At 40.4% G+C, this 20,848-nt stretch overlaps 1 protein-coding gene across 5 annotated transcripts in view; it reads left to right on the plus strand.

The window, feature by feature from the left end:
* The window catches only part of LOC149313257 (receptor-type tyrosine-protein phosphatase alpha-like), a 163,151-nt gene that overhangs the window by 126,304 nt on the left and 15,999 nt on the right, over positions 1-20,848 (plus strand). For all 5 annotated transcript variants that reach the window (XM_089526368.1, XM_089526372.1, XM_089526370.1 and 2 more), the window contains 11 exons: positions 5,052-5,136; positions 7,630-7,703; positions 9,265-9,401; positions 11,953-12,043; positions 14,367-14,443; positions 15,091-15,127; positions 16,012-16,109; positions 16,805-16,924; positions 17,745-17,911; positions 18,987-19,122; positions 20,662-20,811. In XM_089526368.1, the coding sequence (XP_089382494.1) occupies positions 5,052-5,136; positions 7,630-7,703; positions 9,265-9,401; positions 11,953-12,043; positions 14,367-14,443; positions 15,091-15,127; positions 16,012-16,109; positions 16,805-16,924; positions 17,745-17,911; positions 18,987-19,122; positions 20,662-20,811 (1,172 nt within the window). The remainder of the gene's footprint in view (positions 1-5,051; positions 5,137-7,629; positions 7,704-9,264; positions 9,402-11,952; positions 12,044-14,366; positions 14,444-15,090; positions 15,128-16,011; positions 16,110-16,804; positions 16,925-17,744; positions 17,912-18,986; positions 19,123-20,661; positions 20,812-20,848) is intronic.

Here is a 20,848-nt window from a genome sequence, read left to right on the forward strand (position 1 = left end):
AGCCCACGGCTCATTTGTAAACCTGTTGCATATTTCAAAGGATGGGAGACGTGCTCTGTGTGCACCACTACTGTCTGCTGTGGGTTTGCAAAGGGTTTGCTTAGGGCCTGTGGGTTGTTGTTTTTTCCCTTTCACAGAAAACATGTAGGAAAATGTGGTTGCAACTGCTTTAAGTATGCACCAGACAACCTTGCATTGTACAGTCTCAGCATGTAACGTTGGCTTGCCTGGAATCTTAAATCGTGTGTGAAAGAAATCTTTGGAGAGATGAAATGGCAGCCAACTCGTACTCCCAACCTCCACCAACTCATTGGACTGCATCAGAGAAGAGATTAAGTCAGGCATCTCACTTATTCTCTACCAAGGAAGAAATCTCAGATTTGATGGTTGATATGGTTCCCCTTTAACATATCTAGTTTTCCTTCTTCTTGATGTTAGCATTCTGTCTGGTTATTCTTTTTTTCTTTTTCTTTTTCTTTTACATAATGCAGACAGACTTTTGAACCTGGGTTCAAAATCCCTATTCAACAGTGAAGTTAATTGGTTGCTTCTCTCTCAGCCTCTCCGTCTTTAAAGTACTGTTGAGATGAATCAGATAATAATTCTTGTGTTTTTGAAAGAGAGGCAGAATATAAATGCAGTCATAAATAAATGTATTTTTTGATCTTAACATGTCTGTTCTGCCAGTCAACAGCTAATCAACTTTATCTTGTAAAATGACATTGAGCATTATTTTGTTTAATAGTGTGTAAACCACTAGTTCAGACATGTGGTTAACCCCCAAATAGGTCACAGCAGCAGCCTGTAAGAATGTGATCACAAAAGGAACTAGAAATAAGAGATTCAAGGTAGTGCAAAGAATGGGGAGAGCACATCTTGTTGGTGTATGCTTTTGTGTGGTGTAGGTGAGCACTAATCTATTGTAGAGTACATTCCTCTTCAAAAGAGCTCCAAGGTAGGATGGCATGGTCTACTCCTTAATCCCTATCCGTGCATCTCCCTGACCTTCCTCTGTGTATGTGTCTGTCTGTCTGTGTCATTTGCAATTAAAAACACACTCTTGGGATATTCACTTCATTATGTGATCTTGAATGTGAATTCTTCCTTAAGAACAAAAAAATACAGTCAGCCATCCATATCCATGAATTCTTCATCCGCAAACACCATTTTACTATCCATTGTATTCAGTGGGACTTGAATATCCACAGATTTTGGTATCCATGAGGGTCCTGGAACCAAACCCTAGCAGATACCAAGGACTCACTGTATGTCTCTGACTAGATGAGAACAAGATTCATCTACCCTGGTGTTCTTCAGCAAGTATCCCAGCTCTAGATACAGTACTTTGGATGTAGACTCCATCTTGATCAGCACCTGCTGAAGGCAAAGTCCCACCATTATAGATAACTCACAGTTTTCCCTTCTCATAGACTTGCAATACATACAAAAATATATTCCTGCTGACCCCAGACTAATTTCAGCAGTATAATTACAGGTGAGGAGGTGTCTGCTGCTTAAAACAATGGTGATTCCAAGATCTTGCTGATGGTACTGTAAATCATCCAGAGATTTGTCAATAGATTCAAATCTACCTTCTGATCTGCAACGTAAAATCTCCACTCACCTATTTATTCTCCACCCTGGCATTACGGAATCCATAACAAATTGGTCAGTGATGGCCTAAATGCCATTCACTTTTGCTTGAGTGTTCCTAAGGAGGCCCTTTTTGTCTCGTTCAGTGTCTCCTGTCAGTCAATTTAAAAGATGAGGAATGAGACTACTAAATTCTTTAAAAGGTGTTCAGAGGATTATAGTCCCAAACATACTGCAGAAATAATCCAGTTGGAGACCGCTTTGACTGCCACAGCTCAGTGCTAGGGAATTTTGGGAATTGTAGCTCTTGTGGCAACAGAGGAGGCTAAGAGAAGGCCCAGAATTCCCTAGCATTGAGACAGTCAGATAAAGCAGTCTCAAACTAGATTATTTCTACAGTGTGCTTTGGATCTATGGGAGCATATGTGGAATGCCTTAGAGATGTAAAGCACTCTATAAATGACAACTGTTGCTTTTTAAAAAGAAAATTATTATGAATGAGCATGCACAGAGATGGCTGAAGGCAGTAACTAATAATTGATGGGATATTTGCTGCTTAAGCTTCATCTGTAGAATAGGGTGATAAAGTCCTAAGGAGGTAAAATGGACTGAACCACAACAGATGAGGGTATCACATTTTTGTATACTATCTAATGTATTTTTTGGAGGGGGAGGGACACACCTGCAAGTAGAAAGCTAGACCATAAAACCAGGGTAGAACTGTACTGCCTATTGTATAATTCTGCTTCTTGCAGGGAGGGCTTTTAAAACCATGTAGAGCCATTAAAAATGTGATCCTTCACCTGCATCTTGAAGTGGTACTATCCATTCTGCAACCTCATTCTGCAGCCTTTGGGTTCTAGCAGGAGGTAACTGCCTTTTTAAAATGATGCCTGCTGTGTGTCTGTGTGAGTGAAAGAAAGTGTGAGTATGTGTGTTGGACATGAGGTAAGTGGTCAGAATATCTCTCATATATATATATATATATATATATATATATATATATATATATATTAACCCCCTTTAACCTATGCCCTGCTTCTTGTGTACAAGTAAAACTTAATGGTTTGAAGATGTACTACAAAATTCTGAGATCATGGCAAACCTATGGCATGCTTGCCTTCTCTGGCACGTGAAGCCATTTCTGAGGGCATGTGGAAAGACGGAAGGCACTCCTCTTCCCCTTGCCTTCCTGGGCCTTTAGCTGTCTCTGGGGAAGTCCCGCCCCTAGAAGACAGAAGTCCTGACCCAGAAGGTGGATGCCCCCCCCCTCCCTAGCACCAGGTAACACCCAGTGTAGGAATGCCTACTCAGTCTCTAAAAGGTTCTCCATCACTGGCTTAGGATGCTTGCTAGGGTCTATTACAGAAGCCAGGAAGAGGCTTATTGAGGGATTTTTGGAGATTCACAGTGGCTCACACATTGTGATGTGGGACCACAAGGGGAGGCACATTAGTTTCTCAAGGGGGGCAAGAGGCTTAGTGACCCTGATCCCTCCTTTTCCCTTTCCTCTTCCCAAACATTTTCTGTCCTAGAGGGGAAGAGAAAGGCAAGGAGGGTGCTTGGAGCCTATGTCTGAAGGAGGAGGAGGAAGCGGAAATATATTTCCTTATAAGATATTAAAATATGAATATATATGGATGTGTGAACATTAATAAAGAATAATGATATTTTTGTATTAATATACTACTATATTGGGTTTTTTTTGTTTTTGTTTTGTTTTGTTTTTTGATATCTGCATGTTGATGTAAAGGGGATCACAAAGGTAAAATGTTTGAGACCAAAGAAACACAGGAGGGTCTCAGAAAGTGGATATGCCTAACAAACAAGGGGGAAACCATGTAGGTACCAAATATAATAGAACAGATGAACAAAAAATAATTAGAGAACATACAGAAACTAAGTACACATAATATAATGAACTGAAATTGCACAAACCAAAGAATAACATGAAAATTACAATCATGTACTCATTTACAAAAAGTAACAACCATAATTAGGCAAAATTAATTTAACTGACAACAGTAGTTACTGTACCAGTACTTGACTAAATTGCTAAAATACTAAACAGAAGTGCATGAGAACCACTTTTGTTTGAGAACCACTGACTTATACTGTTGGGCTCTCCCCTTTCTTGAGTTTCTTATGTTCTCATCAGCACAACTAAGAAAGTTATAGTTTCCATCATAAGAAAAGCCATCCTTGTCAATGTGTTTGAAGAGAAAGTATTTCAACAAACAATCTTTAGGCCACCTTAATTTTCTTTAGTGTGGATCTGTTCAGCTACTCTTCTTACCATTACAAAACAGCCAGGCATGTGGGGTTATGGGACTTAGAAATAATGCAGTTCAGCACCACTTTAACTGCCAAGGCTCCATTTTACAGAACCCTGGGATTTGTAATTTCATGAGGCACTGATGGCACTCTTTGGCAGAGAAGGCTAAAAACATTGCAAAACTACAAATCCCAGTACTCTACAGGATGGAGCTACAGCACTTAAAATGCTGTCAAACTGTATTGTTTCTACAGTGTAGATGTAACCTAAGAGCCTCATTCATACCAGCTGAGCACAATTGAAATAGTGAGAAGTTATTTTTTTTTAATCACAACACAATGGGAAAGCATCAGAGAGTGACAGGTTATTTATATAAAAGGAATCCAGAGATAAATGAGCCAACATGTACACGTAGGCTTGCATGGGTGGCATGTACACTTTCTTAAATACTATTCAGGCATACATCTTTCAGTAAACTGAATTTCTCCTAAAGAGATATCTGCATTAGCTATTATCAGTATATAAAGGATTGGTAGCAGGAGGACAGAATCTTGTGACTGAAATAAATCAGAATTTCTCATACAAGCAAGTAGGAATCTGACTGCTAAGGCAGACATATGAGTGCTGACAGTTTCCATAAGTAAAAGGTCTCCACCACTGTGACCCCCAGATTTCAGAAATGAGGATAGGAGTCCCTGGGGCACTTGCCCAGTCACTTTGCTGAGCCACTGTAAATGCTGGTTTCAGTTCAGCCAATGGTCTCAAAGATGTCATCAGTCAGATGACAGTGGAGAATTTTCTGTGACGTTTCCCATTTCAGGTTCTTTTATGAGCTTAAAGTCTAGGCTTCAGTGTTTGTTATGCAAAGGGATGACTGAGCTGTTGAAATACAAGAGGTCTAAATAATTTGCCTGGGATGGCCACTTTGCAAAAGACTAGCACTTCTTCATGTGTTTTTTGTACCTAAGGGCACTGGGCTACTTGCTGGGAAAAACACACTCTGATTGGGCTTCTGCCAATATATCCTAGGTGTGGGAGGCAAGGGATTCAGTTTCATAGAGGACTGGTACTTGGCAACCAGAAATTTGGTCCTGTTGCAAGGGCACAAAATATAAGTGTTTTGAAATACTTGATTTCACGATTTCTGGAATGAGCCCTCCAAAATCTTTTCTCTCCCTTTTAGATGAGACGCCCATCATAGCTGTTATGGTGGCATTATCTTCCTTGCTAGTCATAGTATTTATTATTATTGTCCTGTACATGTTAAGGTAAGTAGTACTTGAGAAACCTCTCAGTTCTCTTTCTTGGGCTTTGGCTAAACAGCGTGTTTCTTTTAGGGCTTCAGCCTTAACCTATTTATTAGATTTAAATATGTAGCCATCAACTTAATCTGACACAACTACTAGATTCCTTGGCTGTTACCTTCCTTCCTTCTATCTCTTCTGTGATTGGGTTGCAAAACAGTTGAGGCATTCTAGGATGTTTTTCTACTGGGGTAGTGAGTAGGAAACAGTGGTGTCTCATTTACAAATTGTAAGCCACTCTGATAGCCTTGGCTGAAGAGTGGGGTATAAATAATAATAATAATAATAATTATTATTATTATTATTATTATTATTTAATATTGGTAAAGGGGTTGCGCAGGGATGTATTTTATCACCCTATCTGTTCAACTTGTACGCAGAACAGGCTTAGACTCGGTAGAAGGAGGAATTAAGATAGGAGAAAGGAACATCAACAATCTAAAACATGCAAATGACAACATACTACTAGTGGAAAACATCATAGACTTGGAACAATTACTAAAGGAAGTCAAAGAAGAAAGTAAAAAGCCAAGCCTATTCCTACACCTAAAGAAAACAGAAATAATGACCATGGAGGTTTTACATAAATTCAACCTAGATAATGAAGAAATCAAAATATTTAAAGATTTCTTGGATTAAACATTGATCAGGGTGTATACTGCAGTGAAGAAATCGGAAGAGGACTTAAGAATGGGGAGGACAGCTGTGAAAGAACTAGAAGAAAAATTAAAGTGCAAAAGATACACAGTTGAACAGAAGGCATTAGAAAGAGAGGAAGACCACATGCCAGATGGATGGATTCAATCAGGGAGGTCACAGGCCTCATCCTGTAGGACTTGAACAGAGAAGTTGAAAATAAGGAGACATGGAGATCTCTCATTCACAGGGTTACCATGAGTCAAAGCCAACTCAAAGGCAACTAACAGCAACAGCAGTAAGTAGGAGAGAGTACATCTGAGTATGTTAAGGAAAAGTGAAGCCAGATACTATCAGCCTTGCTTCCCACTTACCTGCCTAGAAAGAGGCAGCGGGGAGACAAACAAACAGGTAGAGCAGCCACGGCTATTCTAAAAAGACGTAGCACACAGCTTTCTCTCTTCTTCCTGTGATGACCCTGGCCTGAGCAACCTCTGAGAAACCATCTTGCTTGAGCTGGATTTTTCTGCTTGCTTCTTGGGCCATAACCATGGCCTGGCTAGTTTGCCAACACAGTCTGGCATCAGTGCCTTAGTACCATCTGCATTGAGGTGCAGCTGGTACTTGGCATGAAGAGAAACTTTTCTCATATTACCAAAGCAGTGACTCCAAACGGCATGTACTCCTTGCTTTGCACCCCCTTGCCAACTGTGCAAAGATGACAGTTGCATAGTGGATTTATGAGGAGGAACTAGGATTTAATCAATTAAATTTCCTCTTCTGAAAGTGAATGTCCCAACCCTTGGAAGGTTCGGGGATCGTTCTCACCTTCTGAGCTCCTGCAAATACAGTCCTATGTGTGTTAGCTTGAAAGTAAGTCCCGCTGGGTTTCTAGTCTGTATAAGAATGCAGTTTGAGGAAATGAATGTTCTGTCTTAAGGATGTGATGGTAATAGGCTTGCTTTTAATATCCTTCACGCATTCTGTCTCAAACATAATGTCAAGCTTATACATAATAAATATCCCAGGATTTGGAATATGATATAAACCTTTGTCTGGGATAATAATAATAATAATAATAATAATAATAATAATAATAATAATAATAATTTGTATCCCGCCCCTCTGAGAACAATCGGGGCGGCTAACAAAGTTAAAAATACAGCACATATAAAATCCCTGGTGCCCTCCCCTCCTTAAAAAAATATTAAATCCAATGCAGAATTAAAAACAAGCAAAAAACAACGAAAAACATACAAATTAAAAACTGACCAAAAGGTCAACAACATCACATCAGCAAACCATCAATGGGAGCGGCAGTATCTTATTCCCAGACGTTTTTTCTGAGGCCGGGTTCTCTATTCTGGGAAGGCCTGCTGGAACAGATTCGTCTTAACAGCCTTTTTAAAGCTGTCTAAGGATGTAAGCAGACGGCTCTCATCCGGCAGGCCGTTCCACAGTCTGGGGGCGATGATGGAAAATGCCCTCTGGGAGGTAGTTGAAAGCCTAGATTTTTGTGGCTGAAGTAGGCCTCTCCCAGAGGAGCGGAGTGCGCGGGGAGGATTGTAGGGGAGAAGGCGGTCCCAGAGATAGCTTACTATCCCAGGCTTAATTGATTTGTTAAAAATTTCTTGCCAGCAGGCCTAATGACTTATTAAGACTTTTGGTGGCATACGCTGGTGAAGTATCATGTTTAGATCCCTGAGGGGAAATATTTGGGAGAAGATAGGTAGGATAGTAAACAAAGAAACAAACTACTTTGAGATTATATACATGTTAGATAATTGCCTAATCTACTCTTTTGTACCTTTTTACTCATAGGTTCAAAAAGTACAAACAAGCTGGGAGTCATTCCAATTCCTTTCACTTGTCGAATGGTCGGACAGATGACATGGGTGAGTCTAGCCCATAAGCTGAAATCAAAAAATGTCCCTCTTTCCACTTCTGTTAGTACATCATTTTCTAGAAAGATTGGGTGGATAAATGGCCTCTTTATGCCCTACAAATTTGCACTGGTGTTTAAATTCAGAAAACTACTGAATATGAGCCAATCATACAGCTACCTCTTATTACTAGGATGGGCAAAGTGAAGTCATGGGACCACATGCACCCCTTCCCCTCAAGGCTGTTTTTGTGGCTCACAGATTCCTCAAACCATTCTTTTTCTGGTCCCAATAAAGGGTGAATTGGAGGCCACTAAGATATGCTGTAGTTCCTCCTTGCTATATACGCTCGTCCCTCTACATTCACTGGGGTTAGAAGTGAAGGACCCCCGTGAATGTGGGAAAATGGCAAATAAAACAAATACTATTGTTTTTCCCTAAGAGAACACCTCTCTGGGAATCTCCTGGTCCTCCAGTGCAACTCTGTGGTCAACATCTGTGAGAATCATGCTTGAGGATCTACAAATACCTAGAGAAGTGTTTTCTCTAGGATCTTCTAGGTCTTCCAGCACAACTCTATAGTCAACCTCCAGCAAAATTGCGCAAGAGTACTTAGAGATTCCTAGAGAGAACATTTTAATCAAAACCACAAGTAATCAAATCTACAAAAGTCAAAAGCTGCAAAAGTGGAGGGCCAACTGTACATTAAAAAAGCCAACTGCTTTTCTGTTTTATTTTCTTTTGCAGATCATTTGTTGTTATTTGAGAGATGGCAGTCTCTTAAGCCCTGCCCCCAACTCAGTTACCCATCCCTGTCTTATTGGGCCAGTTAGGACTGCAGTACCCCATTTCCTTACTGCCTCTCTTTTCCTATGCATTAAGTGATGTCCTTCTGGATCATTTCTTTGCACAGCTAGCCAGGAACTCGTTGTGTGCAGTTGAATTAGGATGCAGTAGAACTTTTCAGAGCTTTGGGTATATTATGAGCTTTGGGTCTTTATGCAAGATTAGATGTGTGATAATACTAATACTCTAGTGTTATTGATCATTTGATCATACTATATGCTCATATCATATTGATCATTATTTTATTGCATAACCACATTGTGAATTGTATGTTCCTTTTCGTGATACCATCAACTGGTCAATTTATAGTGTTCTAAAGTGTCTTGTTAAGGTGACTTTAAGGCAAACCTATCACAGGGTTTTCTTGGCAAGTTTCTTCAGAGGGGGTTTGTTGTTGCCATCCTTTGAGGCTGAGAGAGTGTGACTTGCCCAAGGTAACCCATGGGTTTTTACATGGCCAAGCCAGGAGTCAAACCCTGGTCTCCAGAGTGGTAATCCAACACTCAGACTGCTACAAAATTCTGGCTCTCATATTAGTGCATTTATACATTCATGATTACTCTGTAAACACTACTGTACTCCTGATCTTTTTTATGATTGTGTTTAGTTGGTTTAAAGAGGTGACTCCTGGGTTCTCTTTGTGAGATGTAAAGGAAACCATGTGGAAAGGGCCATAGTCCTTCATAACAAAATAAAGATCATGTTGTTCTTTGTATTTGTGATGCAGAGCCTCAGAGCATGCCATTGCTTGCCAGATCTCCCAGTACCAACAGAAAGTACCCACCTCTGCCTGTTGATAAACTAGAGGAGGAAATTAATCGGCGAATGGCAGATGACAACAAACTTTTCCGCGAGGAATTTAACGTGAGTGCTTTCCTTTTACTAACCTGCTTTTCTCCCCACACCCAGCTGCTCTATGCATTCCTGTTACATTTTGAGGTTATGCTAAAAACAGAAAAGATTGTTTACAAAGGTAGACTGCCAACTATATCAAATCAAGCCCATACCAGTCCAGGCAGTTGTTTCTCTTCTTCTCAGTTTCTTCTCTAGAGCTCCAAAATAAAACACATAAGTAACTAGAGATCTCCTGTAGTTTACCAGCTCTGCTACGTTAATTCTTAAAGTCAACTAAAGATATATACGATAATATGACAATATGGATTGTAAGATTTGTCCTTCATAATGTACAAAAACATTCCAGTTTGCTGCTTGTAGTACAGAACTCAAGACTTGTATAGTACACATAAGGCAGTAAAGTGATCTGCTCTGTCTTGCCTCCCTGTACCAGTTGCAGGATAAACATGAGCATTTCTTAAAAAATGTTTCTGGCTTACATTTGAAAATCTAGGAAGTGACAGGAATGGGTGTTGCCTTGTGCTGAAATGTCTGAGGCTTAACTCTTGCGTCCCTGCTGTGCTCCACCACCCAGTCAAATCTTTCTAGAGCAACAATGCTGCTGCCTTGTCCTCAGTTGACCCTGCTCCTTGGGACCCCTTCCAGGCTCCTTCACACCCTCTTCCTGTTTTGCTGGTGGAAATCTGTTCCTGCATTATTGATCTCAACCTGACCAACATTTGGGAGCTTGATTCATCTTTCACTTGAATTCTACCCTTCAGGTTTTCTTAGATTCTTAGCTGTAACTTGAACTATATGAATGTCCGCAAAAGCACCTGTGACAATGAATTTGTTAGTCTATAGCTTGTCGCACGACTATTTGTTTGTCCTGTTGCCATACTCTAGGAATAGGATCTGTGCTGTGCTGGAGTTTGCTTGGGATTTCATGTTAACTGTACTGCTAGGAATCCAAGATGATTATATGTGAATAATTAGACTACTGGAATTGTAACCATCACACAGCCGCCTTGAGCCCCTGTATTGGGAGAAAAGCAGGAAATAATAATAATAATAATAATAATAATAATAATCAACCATCTGTGAAATGGTGATAAATGTATCTACTTGACTGGGAAACTCAGTGCACTGAGTAATTAGTAAAATATTTTGGGGATTCCTTCAGTATACAAGGGCTCTATAATTCTCTCCTTTTTAAATCAGTCAATCAATTTTATTTACAGTCTTCAAGCAAAGTAAATGGTTACACACAAAATAAATGGTCGCAAATGGTCTTACACAAAACACACAAGGATGTACACATACTTGCACACAGTTTTGTGGCCTTTTGAGTAGTCTAATAAAGATAAGATACACCAAAATGGATTTTGGAACACTCTCACTCTTGAAGCCAACAATTGCTAAGAGTTAGTAACTCACAAGAAGGCACTAAGTGAGCTTGATGCCAACTGAAGATCTGATCCTAGTCCTCAATTTCTCTTCCATCCTTTTTAACAATTGTGCCAGTGTAAACAGTGCCCGACTATGAAAGGTTTTGAAGAAACATCTGGATTCAAGTTACATCCATAGAGCCTGGAGATCCTCCATATTGACCCCAAATCATGATCCTTCAAGTTCAAATCTGGATCTGGATTTTAATTTCTGGCTCCATCTTGCACTCTATGGGAAGCTTAAGGCCTCAGCTTGCTAAAGGAGATGTTTTCTTCCTTATATTTTCATTCCTCTTGCTCTTTTTTGTTTCCTCGCCCTTTCCTTTTTAATGCTCTAAACAGGGTGTTTTTCCCCCTGCTGTTCTTGAATTTTCACTTTCATAATTCACTTGTAATTCATTATTTTGGGTTTTGCCTATTTTAAAAGGTTTGTACTGAGGCCAGTCTCCTCTGACTTGACTCATAGGATTTAAACTTGTGCTGAAGGAGGCTTTGCTGCCACCTTGTGTTGCTTTGTGGCATAATGTTGTGTAATTCCTTCTTAATCCATTTGCAAAGAATTGATAGGATTGACTGAAGATCTGTGATCAGGTGGTAACATTCATTCACCCATTGAATATTTTCTCTTCTCTTTAATTGGATGCAAACTGCTCTAGAGGAATGTCTTGGAGCTATTCCTCCAAAAATAACTTGAGCCCCTGTGTAAAAGTTTAAGATTTTAATGGAGAGTCTCATCCTTGTGTAGAAATGAGCATTTAAAGCCACCTTTTGCCAGATCAGAACACCAACCACTGAAAAAGTAGCGAATATTTTCTCCACTTTACCAAATGCCAAGGCCTCTGAGGGAAATGACTTTACTGTTGAACCTTTTAAGTATATTTTAAAATATGAATCTTCAGTACTACTGCTTTTCAATTTTATACTTGATTTTTTTGGGTTATGTCAGCCTAATAGGAATTGTGCCATTTGGCAAGAAAAAGGGTGAATTGAAATCCTGCAGGAGTGGCAGTTCATTCCTTGGGGCTTTTGGATGGGCTGTGGTAAACAGACAGTAGTGCATAACCATTGATGAGTGGTTGTACTGGGTGCTGCCTTATGTTCTCCATCTCTTCATTGTCTCTCCATCCTTCTAGGCTCTCCCAGCATGCCCCATCCAGGCTACCTGTGAAGCTGCCTCTAAGGAAGAAAACAAGGAGAAGAACAGATATGTCAACATCTTGCCTTGTAAGTATTGGCACCCAGCGTTGATGCCCTTTCCCATGCCCTCTGATAGTTCTCACTATAGCTGTATTATAAAAAACTTCCACTCTTAAATAAAAAAAATGTGTAGCCAAGCAGTGACAATAACTGTGCAAAAATGGGTTCTACAGACTGTGTCCAGAGGCTTTCAGGCTCGTTTAGATGATCAGGACTGGGTTGGATGAAAACAGACTGCAGATTTACAGTGCACAATGCTGATGGAACAGAGAGGAGTTGGTGGTGGAGATTCAGGTGTGGCAGGGCTGGGAAAGCTCAGGAAAATGTTTAGGTTGACCTGAAAGGCCAGAATCTGGTTGTTATTCATACCGAGATTCTGCCTGGTAGTTAGGCTATGTCAAGAGAAAATGATAAGCTGCCTAAATGTTGCAACAGAATCATCATCCTGGCATCTCAAAGGACATTATCCCTTCCCTCCCCACTATTCAAACCCAAGTGGATTGCATCGACACAGGCTGCAAGGCTTCACCTTTGGATCCTGGCTGAGCCTGACTAAGAGAAGCCCATTGTGCCTGATACAAATCAAAGATACAGCCCTGTTAGTCTATAGAATCAGTATGTAGAGAGATCATGTAGCACCTTTGAGACTAACTGAAAGAAAGAAGTTGGTAGCATGAGCTTTCGTAGACTTCAGTCTGCTTCCTCAGATGCTTTTGGTGACTGATACAGTTCATAGTCTGCCTGTTGAAGGAGCAACAGGGCTGCATATAGCTCTTGTTTCATTCTGCTTGTGTGGCAGCAACCTATACATTAGTCTGACCATTCTCTTAAGCTAAAGGTACCCTAGGTTTCTCGTTAGTTGCATTAACTGTGGCAGAAGCCAAGGCTTTCTAATGAAAGTCTCCAGTGTATTACCTCATTTATAAAGGAGGCTGTGCCTTCCAGTAAGTACATGCCATGACTGTCAAGGTGCTGAACTGATGCTTTAGCCTGATGTCTGTCAGCTTTTCACTGTTCTCACTACTTTGTGCCAAGAAGGAAAAGTTGATGCAGTGACGATTGGAGGAGAAGGGGTTGCCTAGGAGATATGTAGCCTGTGGGTGGCAAGAGGAATAACGAGAGTGAGTGGCACAATCTGAGGGAGGTGCTGAAGAGGAGGAACAGTTTCTGAAATGCAAGAATACGAACAGTAATCCCCATATATGGGAACATCTCTTCATATTAAAAACTGAAGGGAAAAGAACATTAGATTTCCTGCATGGCAGGGGGTTGGACCGGATGGCCCTTGCAGTCTCTTCCAACTCTGTGATACTATGATTCTATGATCACAAATTGTTGAGTAGGGAGAAAGAGTTTATAGACAAAAGACACACTTGTTCACAACAGCAGCTGCTTGCTAGAAGGTCCGTATTAATGCCCACCTCCCAGGATGCCTCCCATGCATGCCTGGGCTACGTCTGTCCCAGGGGAGAAAGAGGACTCAGCTGTGGCCAGAATAAAACACTGGCACCTAACTCTATCCCAAAGATGACACCTTCGTGTGACTAATGTTTCCATATCCAGAAGCTGATGTACTTGTGGTCTGGAAGAAAGCATACTAAGCTAGCTTTCCAGTGCACTGATTTTGGCATCAGAGAGCAGGATAGCCAGATCTGTGGGAAAATATCTGGCCCCTCTGTGCCTACAAGTAGAATGCATGATGCACTTTATGATGTGCATGGTAACCACCCTAAGATCTGTATAAGCATTTAGTTAAGGCAGTAGAAAAAGCAAATCACTACCGCAGCATCAGGATGGAAACAGTACCATGAAGAATAATGCTGACAGCTCCGATGTCAATACAAGTTATTCTCTATCCTTTGCAAAAGTTCTGTGGCCTCTGTCTCATCTGTGATCAATCCCTTTCACCAACTTCGGAAAGGATAGCAAGGGATAAAAGGTGCCAGGCATTATACAATGAACATGTACTGTGCCTGGCATCTTTTATCAATTCCTATCCTATCCAAAGTTGGTGATCTGGAGAAAGGGGAAGGTAAGTTTAGGGATGAGACAACCATACTACTTCTGCAAGGAGAAGACAAATAAACTTTCCCACACCAGAGCATAAAACTATTTGTCCAAAGTACCCCTTCCTACAGTGAGCATTTGGCAGACTTCAGAATAGAATCCCATTTCTTTAGTTTCCCTGTGATGTTTACTCAGGTCTGGATACTTTTCTGCCAAGATTCAATTTCATTTGGGATATTTCAACTTAATGGAGTCCTTCAGTTTAAAAGTTGCCCTGAAATGTATGTATGTTAGTGTGTTTGTTTCAATGGGTTACTTAGTCTTTCTTTCCTTCCTTCCTTAGATGATCATTCCAGGGTTCATCTGACACCGCTTGAAGGGGTTCCAGACTCTGATTACATCAATGCCTCATTCATTAATGTAAGTACAGTATCTGTTGAGGGAATAGGAGGAGAGTTGTCATTTTTCTTTCCTTCCAGTTCTTGTCTCTTCCTTTAAGCTCAGTGGCTCAGATGTTCTGTATGCATGGCAAATGTCATATTAACAGAATCTGGCATTTCTTTCAAATCTTAAGAATCATTATGTTCTATGTACAGTAGAACATTCTCAGGCAATAGGTCTGGTTTGCCAGGCATTGTTACTTTACAGTTTTCCCTCCTTTCACTGTGGCCAGGATTATATTGAAACATTTACTTGTTCTGTGCCTTCAAGTCATTTCTGATTTATGGCAATACTAAGGTGAGCCTGTCATGGGGTTTTCTTACAGCAACAGCATTAGCAAGTACATTTCTATACTGCTTATCCGTGGGCTAAGCACTTCCACCATGCTGGCTCTTTGTATTGCAACATACCACTCACATAATGGCCCATTATGGAAGTGGTGTCACTTTCTCAGTTTGTGAGAAATACTTCTCTGCAAAACATTGTTTTTTAAAGAAAATCCAAAATGTGGGGTTGGGGAGAAGGAATAAAATCCTCTCATAATGTGTTGGGACACCCTTTCTCATCCAGAATAAGAAAATTTGGAAGCCATGCACCTCATTCCTTTCTTGTTTTTGTCTTGACAGGGGTACCAAGAGAAGAACAAGTTCATTGCAGCCCAAGGTAATTGCATTAATTTCATTTTCAATTTTGGTACTGCAGTGTCAAAAGGCTAGAAGACACTAAACTGAATAAGAATTATCTGTAAATTTTAAGTGTTGCTTTCTTTTCAAGTTGTTTGCTATGTTTGCAGCCAACTTGAGAAATAAATTGTTTAAGTAAGTGTTTCCTGGATATTAGCAGTAGAATACTATAAGAACTGAATCATGGGGGTTCATTGAAGTTCTTTCTTTGGTCAGGAAAACTGCAGTTTAACTTCCCACGATTTATACTTGAGTGAATAGGGGATTGCCTTTCAAGTTGTGTGCCAGCCTACTGTTAGAACAGAACAAGTGTGTCTTCCAAAATCTTCTGGACTTGGGAAATGGAAGGTGGTTGATGCTCAGAAAGTTTTAAGAGGAAGGTTTGAGCATATGAAGGAGAGTGATTGCTGAAATATATTAGAAAAAGGCAAAGATTGTTACTGAAAATTGAACTGTTATATGAAACCCACTGCAAAGCTTTCACTCCGTCTGTGCTACAAGGTGCTATGCTTCTGAACTTCATCAGTTGAGCAGAGGTTGTAACACTTAGACTTGTGGGAGAAATGTCATATCTTTCTTTCTGTTTTTGTTTTTCTTGGGTTTGAATCCGAGAGCTTGTACTTTGCATATATAAAGGTATCCACACTTAAAGAATTTTAATAGGCAAGGCTGCAAAACATGGCTGCCTGAGAACTTTTGAGAGCAGTTGCCAGTGTGAGTGGACAATGCTGAGCAGCTTCATATATTCATGAAACTGGAGGAAATTGCTAATCTTCACTGATTTCTTTCAAATTCCATAATGTTAACTGTTTTGTTTTTTTGTTTTTTTTGTTTTGTTTTTTTTTTGGGGGGGGGGTCTTTTAGGACCAAAAGAAGAAACTGTGAATGACTTCTGGAGAATGATTTGGGAGCAAAATACAGCAACAATTGTCATGGTGACCAACTTGAAAGAAAGGAAAGAGGCAAGTGAATGCCTAATACTGTAGCAACCAGATAGAGATCAGCGTGAAAGCGAGATATATGTGGAGCCAAAATGATGTGTCTATTGATGAAGTTGTGCTCCTTCACATTGGCATTGGCACACCTGTTATCTAGGAGATACCAGAGACAATGGCACCCTTCTGTTTCATTAAGCATAATAAGTGAGGGAAAATTCTTTTTTGTGGTGGAAGAAAGGGGGGAAATAAATTATATTTGTAAAGAAATACGTATGACAGCTTTACATTTACTGCTCAGCAAATGCATTTGGTTGAAAAGTATGTAGAAGCTTCTAATTGTGGCACCCCCTGCAGAATCTGTCTTTCAACAAACCCAATTCCTTCTCCCATGGTCTATTTACTTACTTATTTCTTTATTTTTAAATACCCACCATTTATCCACTGTCTCAGAAAAGAGTGTGCAGCATTTATAAAGAATAAATGTGATTAGAACAGCTAGCTATAGGTATATGTTTGGGGGAGATAAAAACTGTCCAACTGGCAAATAGAACACTACAGTCAGTTAAGCTCAAAATGTAATACTGAATTTAAAATGTGCAATCTAAATTTTAAATTGGACTGAACAAAGTAGAAATGATTTAATTTGTTGTAAAAAAAAAAAGAGAGAAGAAAATCAGTCCAATTTTTTAAAATTCTTTTCTCACATGGTATCTCTGTAGTGTAAATGTGCTCAGTACTGGCCAGATCAGGGCTGCTGGACCTATGGAAACATCAGAGTATCTGTGGAAGATGTCACAGTCCTGGTTGACTACACAGTGCGGAAATTCTGCATTCAGCAGGTATTGCATTCCTTTCTCTTGGCCCACAGCAGAAACCTCTGTCTTGACTAGTGTCAGACTTACCCACTTTTAAATACATATGTGTTCATTTCAGAATGTAGAAACTTGGGATCACTAGGGTTGGGATGGTTATGTTGGGATTCAGAATCTAGGGGGGTTTTTTGGTTGTTGTTGTTCTGGATGGAATTTCTTTTTTAAAATAAAGGAGAATTTGTTCATGTAGCACTTTTCTCTTCTCCTCCTGCTCCCAAATATTGAAGATGTACAACCCACATACAGGCTGGTCCACCTCATAGTCAGCATTTGACAAGCTGGATTCCATGTTGAGATAATGACATTGCTCAGGAAAGAGGAGGCACATTTTACTTTAAAAAAAAAAAGCAAGATAGATTGCACTAGGAAAAAGATTGATCTCTGCTTTTGATACCACTTTCCTGTCTGACCCCAGTCTCACCTGTCACTACAGTGGGCTTTGAACCAGCATGGTGTAGCAGTTTGAGTGTTAGACCAGGACTCTGGGATAGTGGGATTTGGTTGCCCATTCAGCTGTGGAAACCTACTGGGTGACTTTGGATACACACTCTGAGCTTTAGAGAAGGGCATTGGCAAACCTCCTATGAATAAATCTAGGCAAGAAAACCCTAGGATAGATTTGCCATAATTCCGAGTTAACTTGAAGGCACATCACCACCATAACAACAACATTAATGCACTTCATGACAAGAGGTAATGAATGAAGGGATTCATAGCGATGATGTGGTTCTGGATTTCTGATGATTAACAGTTAACATTCATTCTGTCTTCTTGCCCTTTCACCCAGGTAGGCGATGTCACCAACAAAAAGCCTCAGCGCCTGGTGACACAATTCCACTTCACTAGCTGGCCCGATTTTGGGGTCCCTTTCACTCCCATTGGGATGCTGAAGTTCCTGAAGAAAGTGAAGGCATGTAACCCCCAGTACGCAGGGCCCATCGTTGTACACTGCAGGTCAGTCTGGGATCCATCTCACAATTTCTGGCCCAGCGAGGGAGGCTGTGCTGAGATAAGTGCTTTTCCCCAGCTTCTTCAGTAAGCAGAACTACCACTGAGAGATATCTTCCCTAGTAGTCTCTTTCACCATATCCTAAGGAAGCAAGCTGCCTTGTGGCTGTCCAAGCAATAGGGGTTTTCCCCAGAAGCTTAACATAATTTTCCTTCTCCTTCCCCGTTCCTTTTCTGTCAACAACAATTAAACAACAATTCTGTTAAAAAAAACAAGTAAAAACCTCAAGATGTGCCTATGAGGATTGTGGGACTGAGAGAAAACCCTCCATTGGAGATCTTAAGCATGGGCAGATTTAGATAGGGAGATACGGTCTTTTGGATTCTGTGGACCTGAGTCATTTAGTTTTTCTGGAAGCCTATTGAAAAGATCTAAGTGCTTCATAAAAACAAAGCCCTAAATAAATTGTTTAACCTAGTTCAGCATAAATGCAAGAGAGCCACAGAACCTGATATCAGCCAGGAGTCAACAGACATCCTTGTAGAAGGATGAACTCCTAAAATCCCTGAAGTATGAGGGTCATAGTCACCACTATGGAAGGATATCCTTCTTTCTGGTCTAAACCATGGTGCCAGATTGGGAAACAAAGTGCTAGAATGCATTCCTACCACTTTCCTAGCACCTCCTATTATATACTCTAGAACAGTGCTTCTCTGGCTGTCTGACATGGATGATAGCCTATTTTCTCCTCTAATGTGCTAGGGACCAGTAATGTATTTGTGTTCATTGGTTATTTCTTTCTTTCCTGGAAATTTGCCATAGACTGACAGCTGATACCTCATAGACTGGCACTGATCCATGAACCACCTCTTGGAAAGGATGAATCAGCAAACAGATACTTGAACCCAGATTTTTGATTTTCTTAATTAAACATGCACTTTGTCTGCCACCTGCATAGAGTGATACAGCAGGTGCAGTTCCCTTTGCTTAAACTGCCTGCTGGGACTGACTGACTAGAGACCCATTCTCTCTCCCTCTTCTCTCTCTCTAACTCTACATCTCTCTCTTCCCCCCGTCCAGTGCTGGTGTGGGCCGAACAGGCACTTTTATTGTCATTGACGCCATGCTGGACATGATGAACAGTGAGAGAAAGGTGGATGTTTACGGGTTTGTAAGCCGCATCCGGGCACAGCGCTGCCAGATGGTACAGACTGATGTAAGTTTCTAGTACTAGAGAATAAACGGCACCATTTGTGGACTCAAACTTGTATTTCTATGCATTCCAGTTTATTGTTTGTAAACGCACCTAAAATAGATTATATGTGTGCATGAAAACACATAGCTTTAATTATGTGGTCTTGATGTTTTTCTCAGACATTTCAGTGGAATTTGGGGAGGATTGATTCCCCTGTGTTCTCTCCTCCCCCTCCCATAAAGAAGCCTTTTGTTTAAAGCAGTGGTTCCCAATCTGTGGGTCGGGACCCCTTTGGGGGTCAAATGACCCTTTCATAGGGGTCACCTAAGACCATCAGAAAACACATATTTGCATATAGCAATGAAAATAATTTTATGGCTGGGGGTCACCACAACATGAGGAACTATAATAAAGGGTCACGCCATTAGGAAGGTTGAGAACCACTGGTTTAAAGCATTGTTCTAGGCCTTTGGCCTCTTCCACGCTCTCACTTTGGCAGTTGTCAGATCATGTTTTTCAGACAGCAGGGATTTAGTTTGGAGCAGAAGGCAAGATTTGCTATCCTATCTTCTCCCACTCCTTCTGCTTTAACTTTTGCAAAGAAGCAACTATCAAACCCAAATTTTATGTTGGCTCTTGCTAATCACATGTCTGTTTGTTGATCATCGAAGCCAAAACCAAAAGTGTCTGCCCTTGGGTACCAAGTAGAACATGCCTCTTAAAATCAGAGGTGAAAAATTTTCCAACTTTGTCCTGATTTTCTGGGTTCATATACAGATACACCTCAGTTGATGAAGTAGATGTGTGCCTGGGAATTACTATATGATAGTCCTGTTTAAGTATTTGAAGGGGTGTCATATTGAGGATGGAGCAAGCTTGCTTTCTGCTGCTCCAGAGAATAGGGCCTAGACCAATGGATGCAAGCTACAGAAAAAGAGATCAACATTAGGAGGAACCTCCTGGCAGTAAGAGCTGTTTGACAGTGAAACACACTCCCTCAGACAGTGGTGGAGTCTCCTTCTTTTGAGTTTTTTAAACAGAGGCTGGAAGAACACCTGAGGCCAAAACTATCACTCAGAAACCAATTGAAATCTTGAAATATGGGGTATTTTTCTTCTCCAGGCAATGTAACAGGACAAAATAAATGTAACATAAAAATGTTATATAGGACAAAAAAAATCTGGTGGATTTAAGGGGCAAACCACATTCAGAAGAGCTACAGGACCCAACAATATCCTTTCATTTGAGGAAGAAATTGCAACTCAGTAGGATAAAAAAAGTCATTAGTCACTGTTGGTTTTGTTCTGTTTTGTTTATCCTGTGTTCTCTAGTATGCAGTGTCTGGGTGAAACACAATTGATTCTGCAAACACAAACACTCCCTTTGTTGAGGGACATTTTTATACATCACAATGAACTGTGATTGCAATAGGAAAAATCCAGTGTTGTTAACAGTTCAAGGGATTTTATTGTAGTACACAAGGTTAAATAGTGTCTTATTTGAATATGGAGGAAAATAATAGATTTGTCTCTGTCTCTCCCCGCCCACCCGCCCTTTCAGATGCAGTATGTGTTCATCTATCAAGCTCTTTTGGAGCATTATTTGTATGGAGACACAGAACTGGAGGTGACATCACTAGAGATCCACCTCCAGAAGATTTATAACAAAATCCCAGGGACCAGCAGCAATGGATTGGAAGAAGAATTTAAGGTAGGTGGCAGCTGTAGTACATTAGTACATTTCCTGT

The sequence above is a fragment of the Sceloporus occidentalis genome, unplaced genomic scaffold (assembly GCF_023333645.1).
Source record: "Sceloporus occidentalis isolate IW3139 unplaced genomic scaffold, rSceOcc1.0.p SCAF_5, whole genome shotgun sequence".
Taxonomy (NCBI): domain Eukaryota; kingdom Metazoa; phylum Chordata; class Lepidosauria; order Squamata; family Phrynosomatidae; genus Sceloporus; species Sceloporus occidentalis.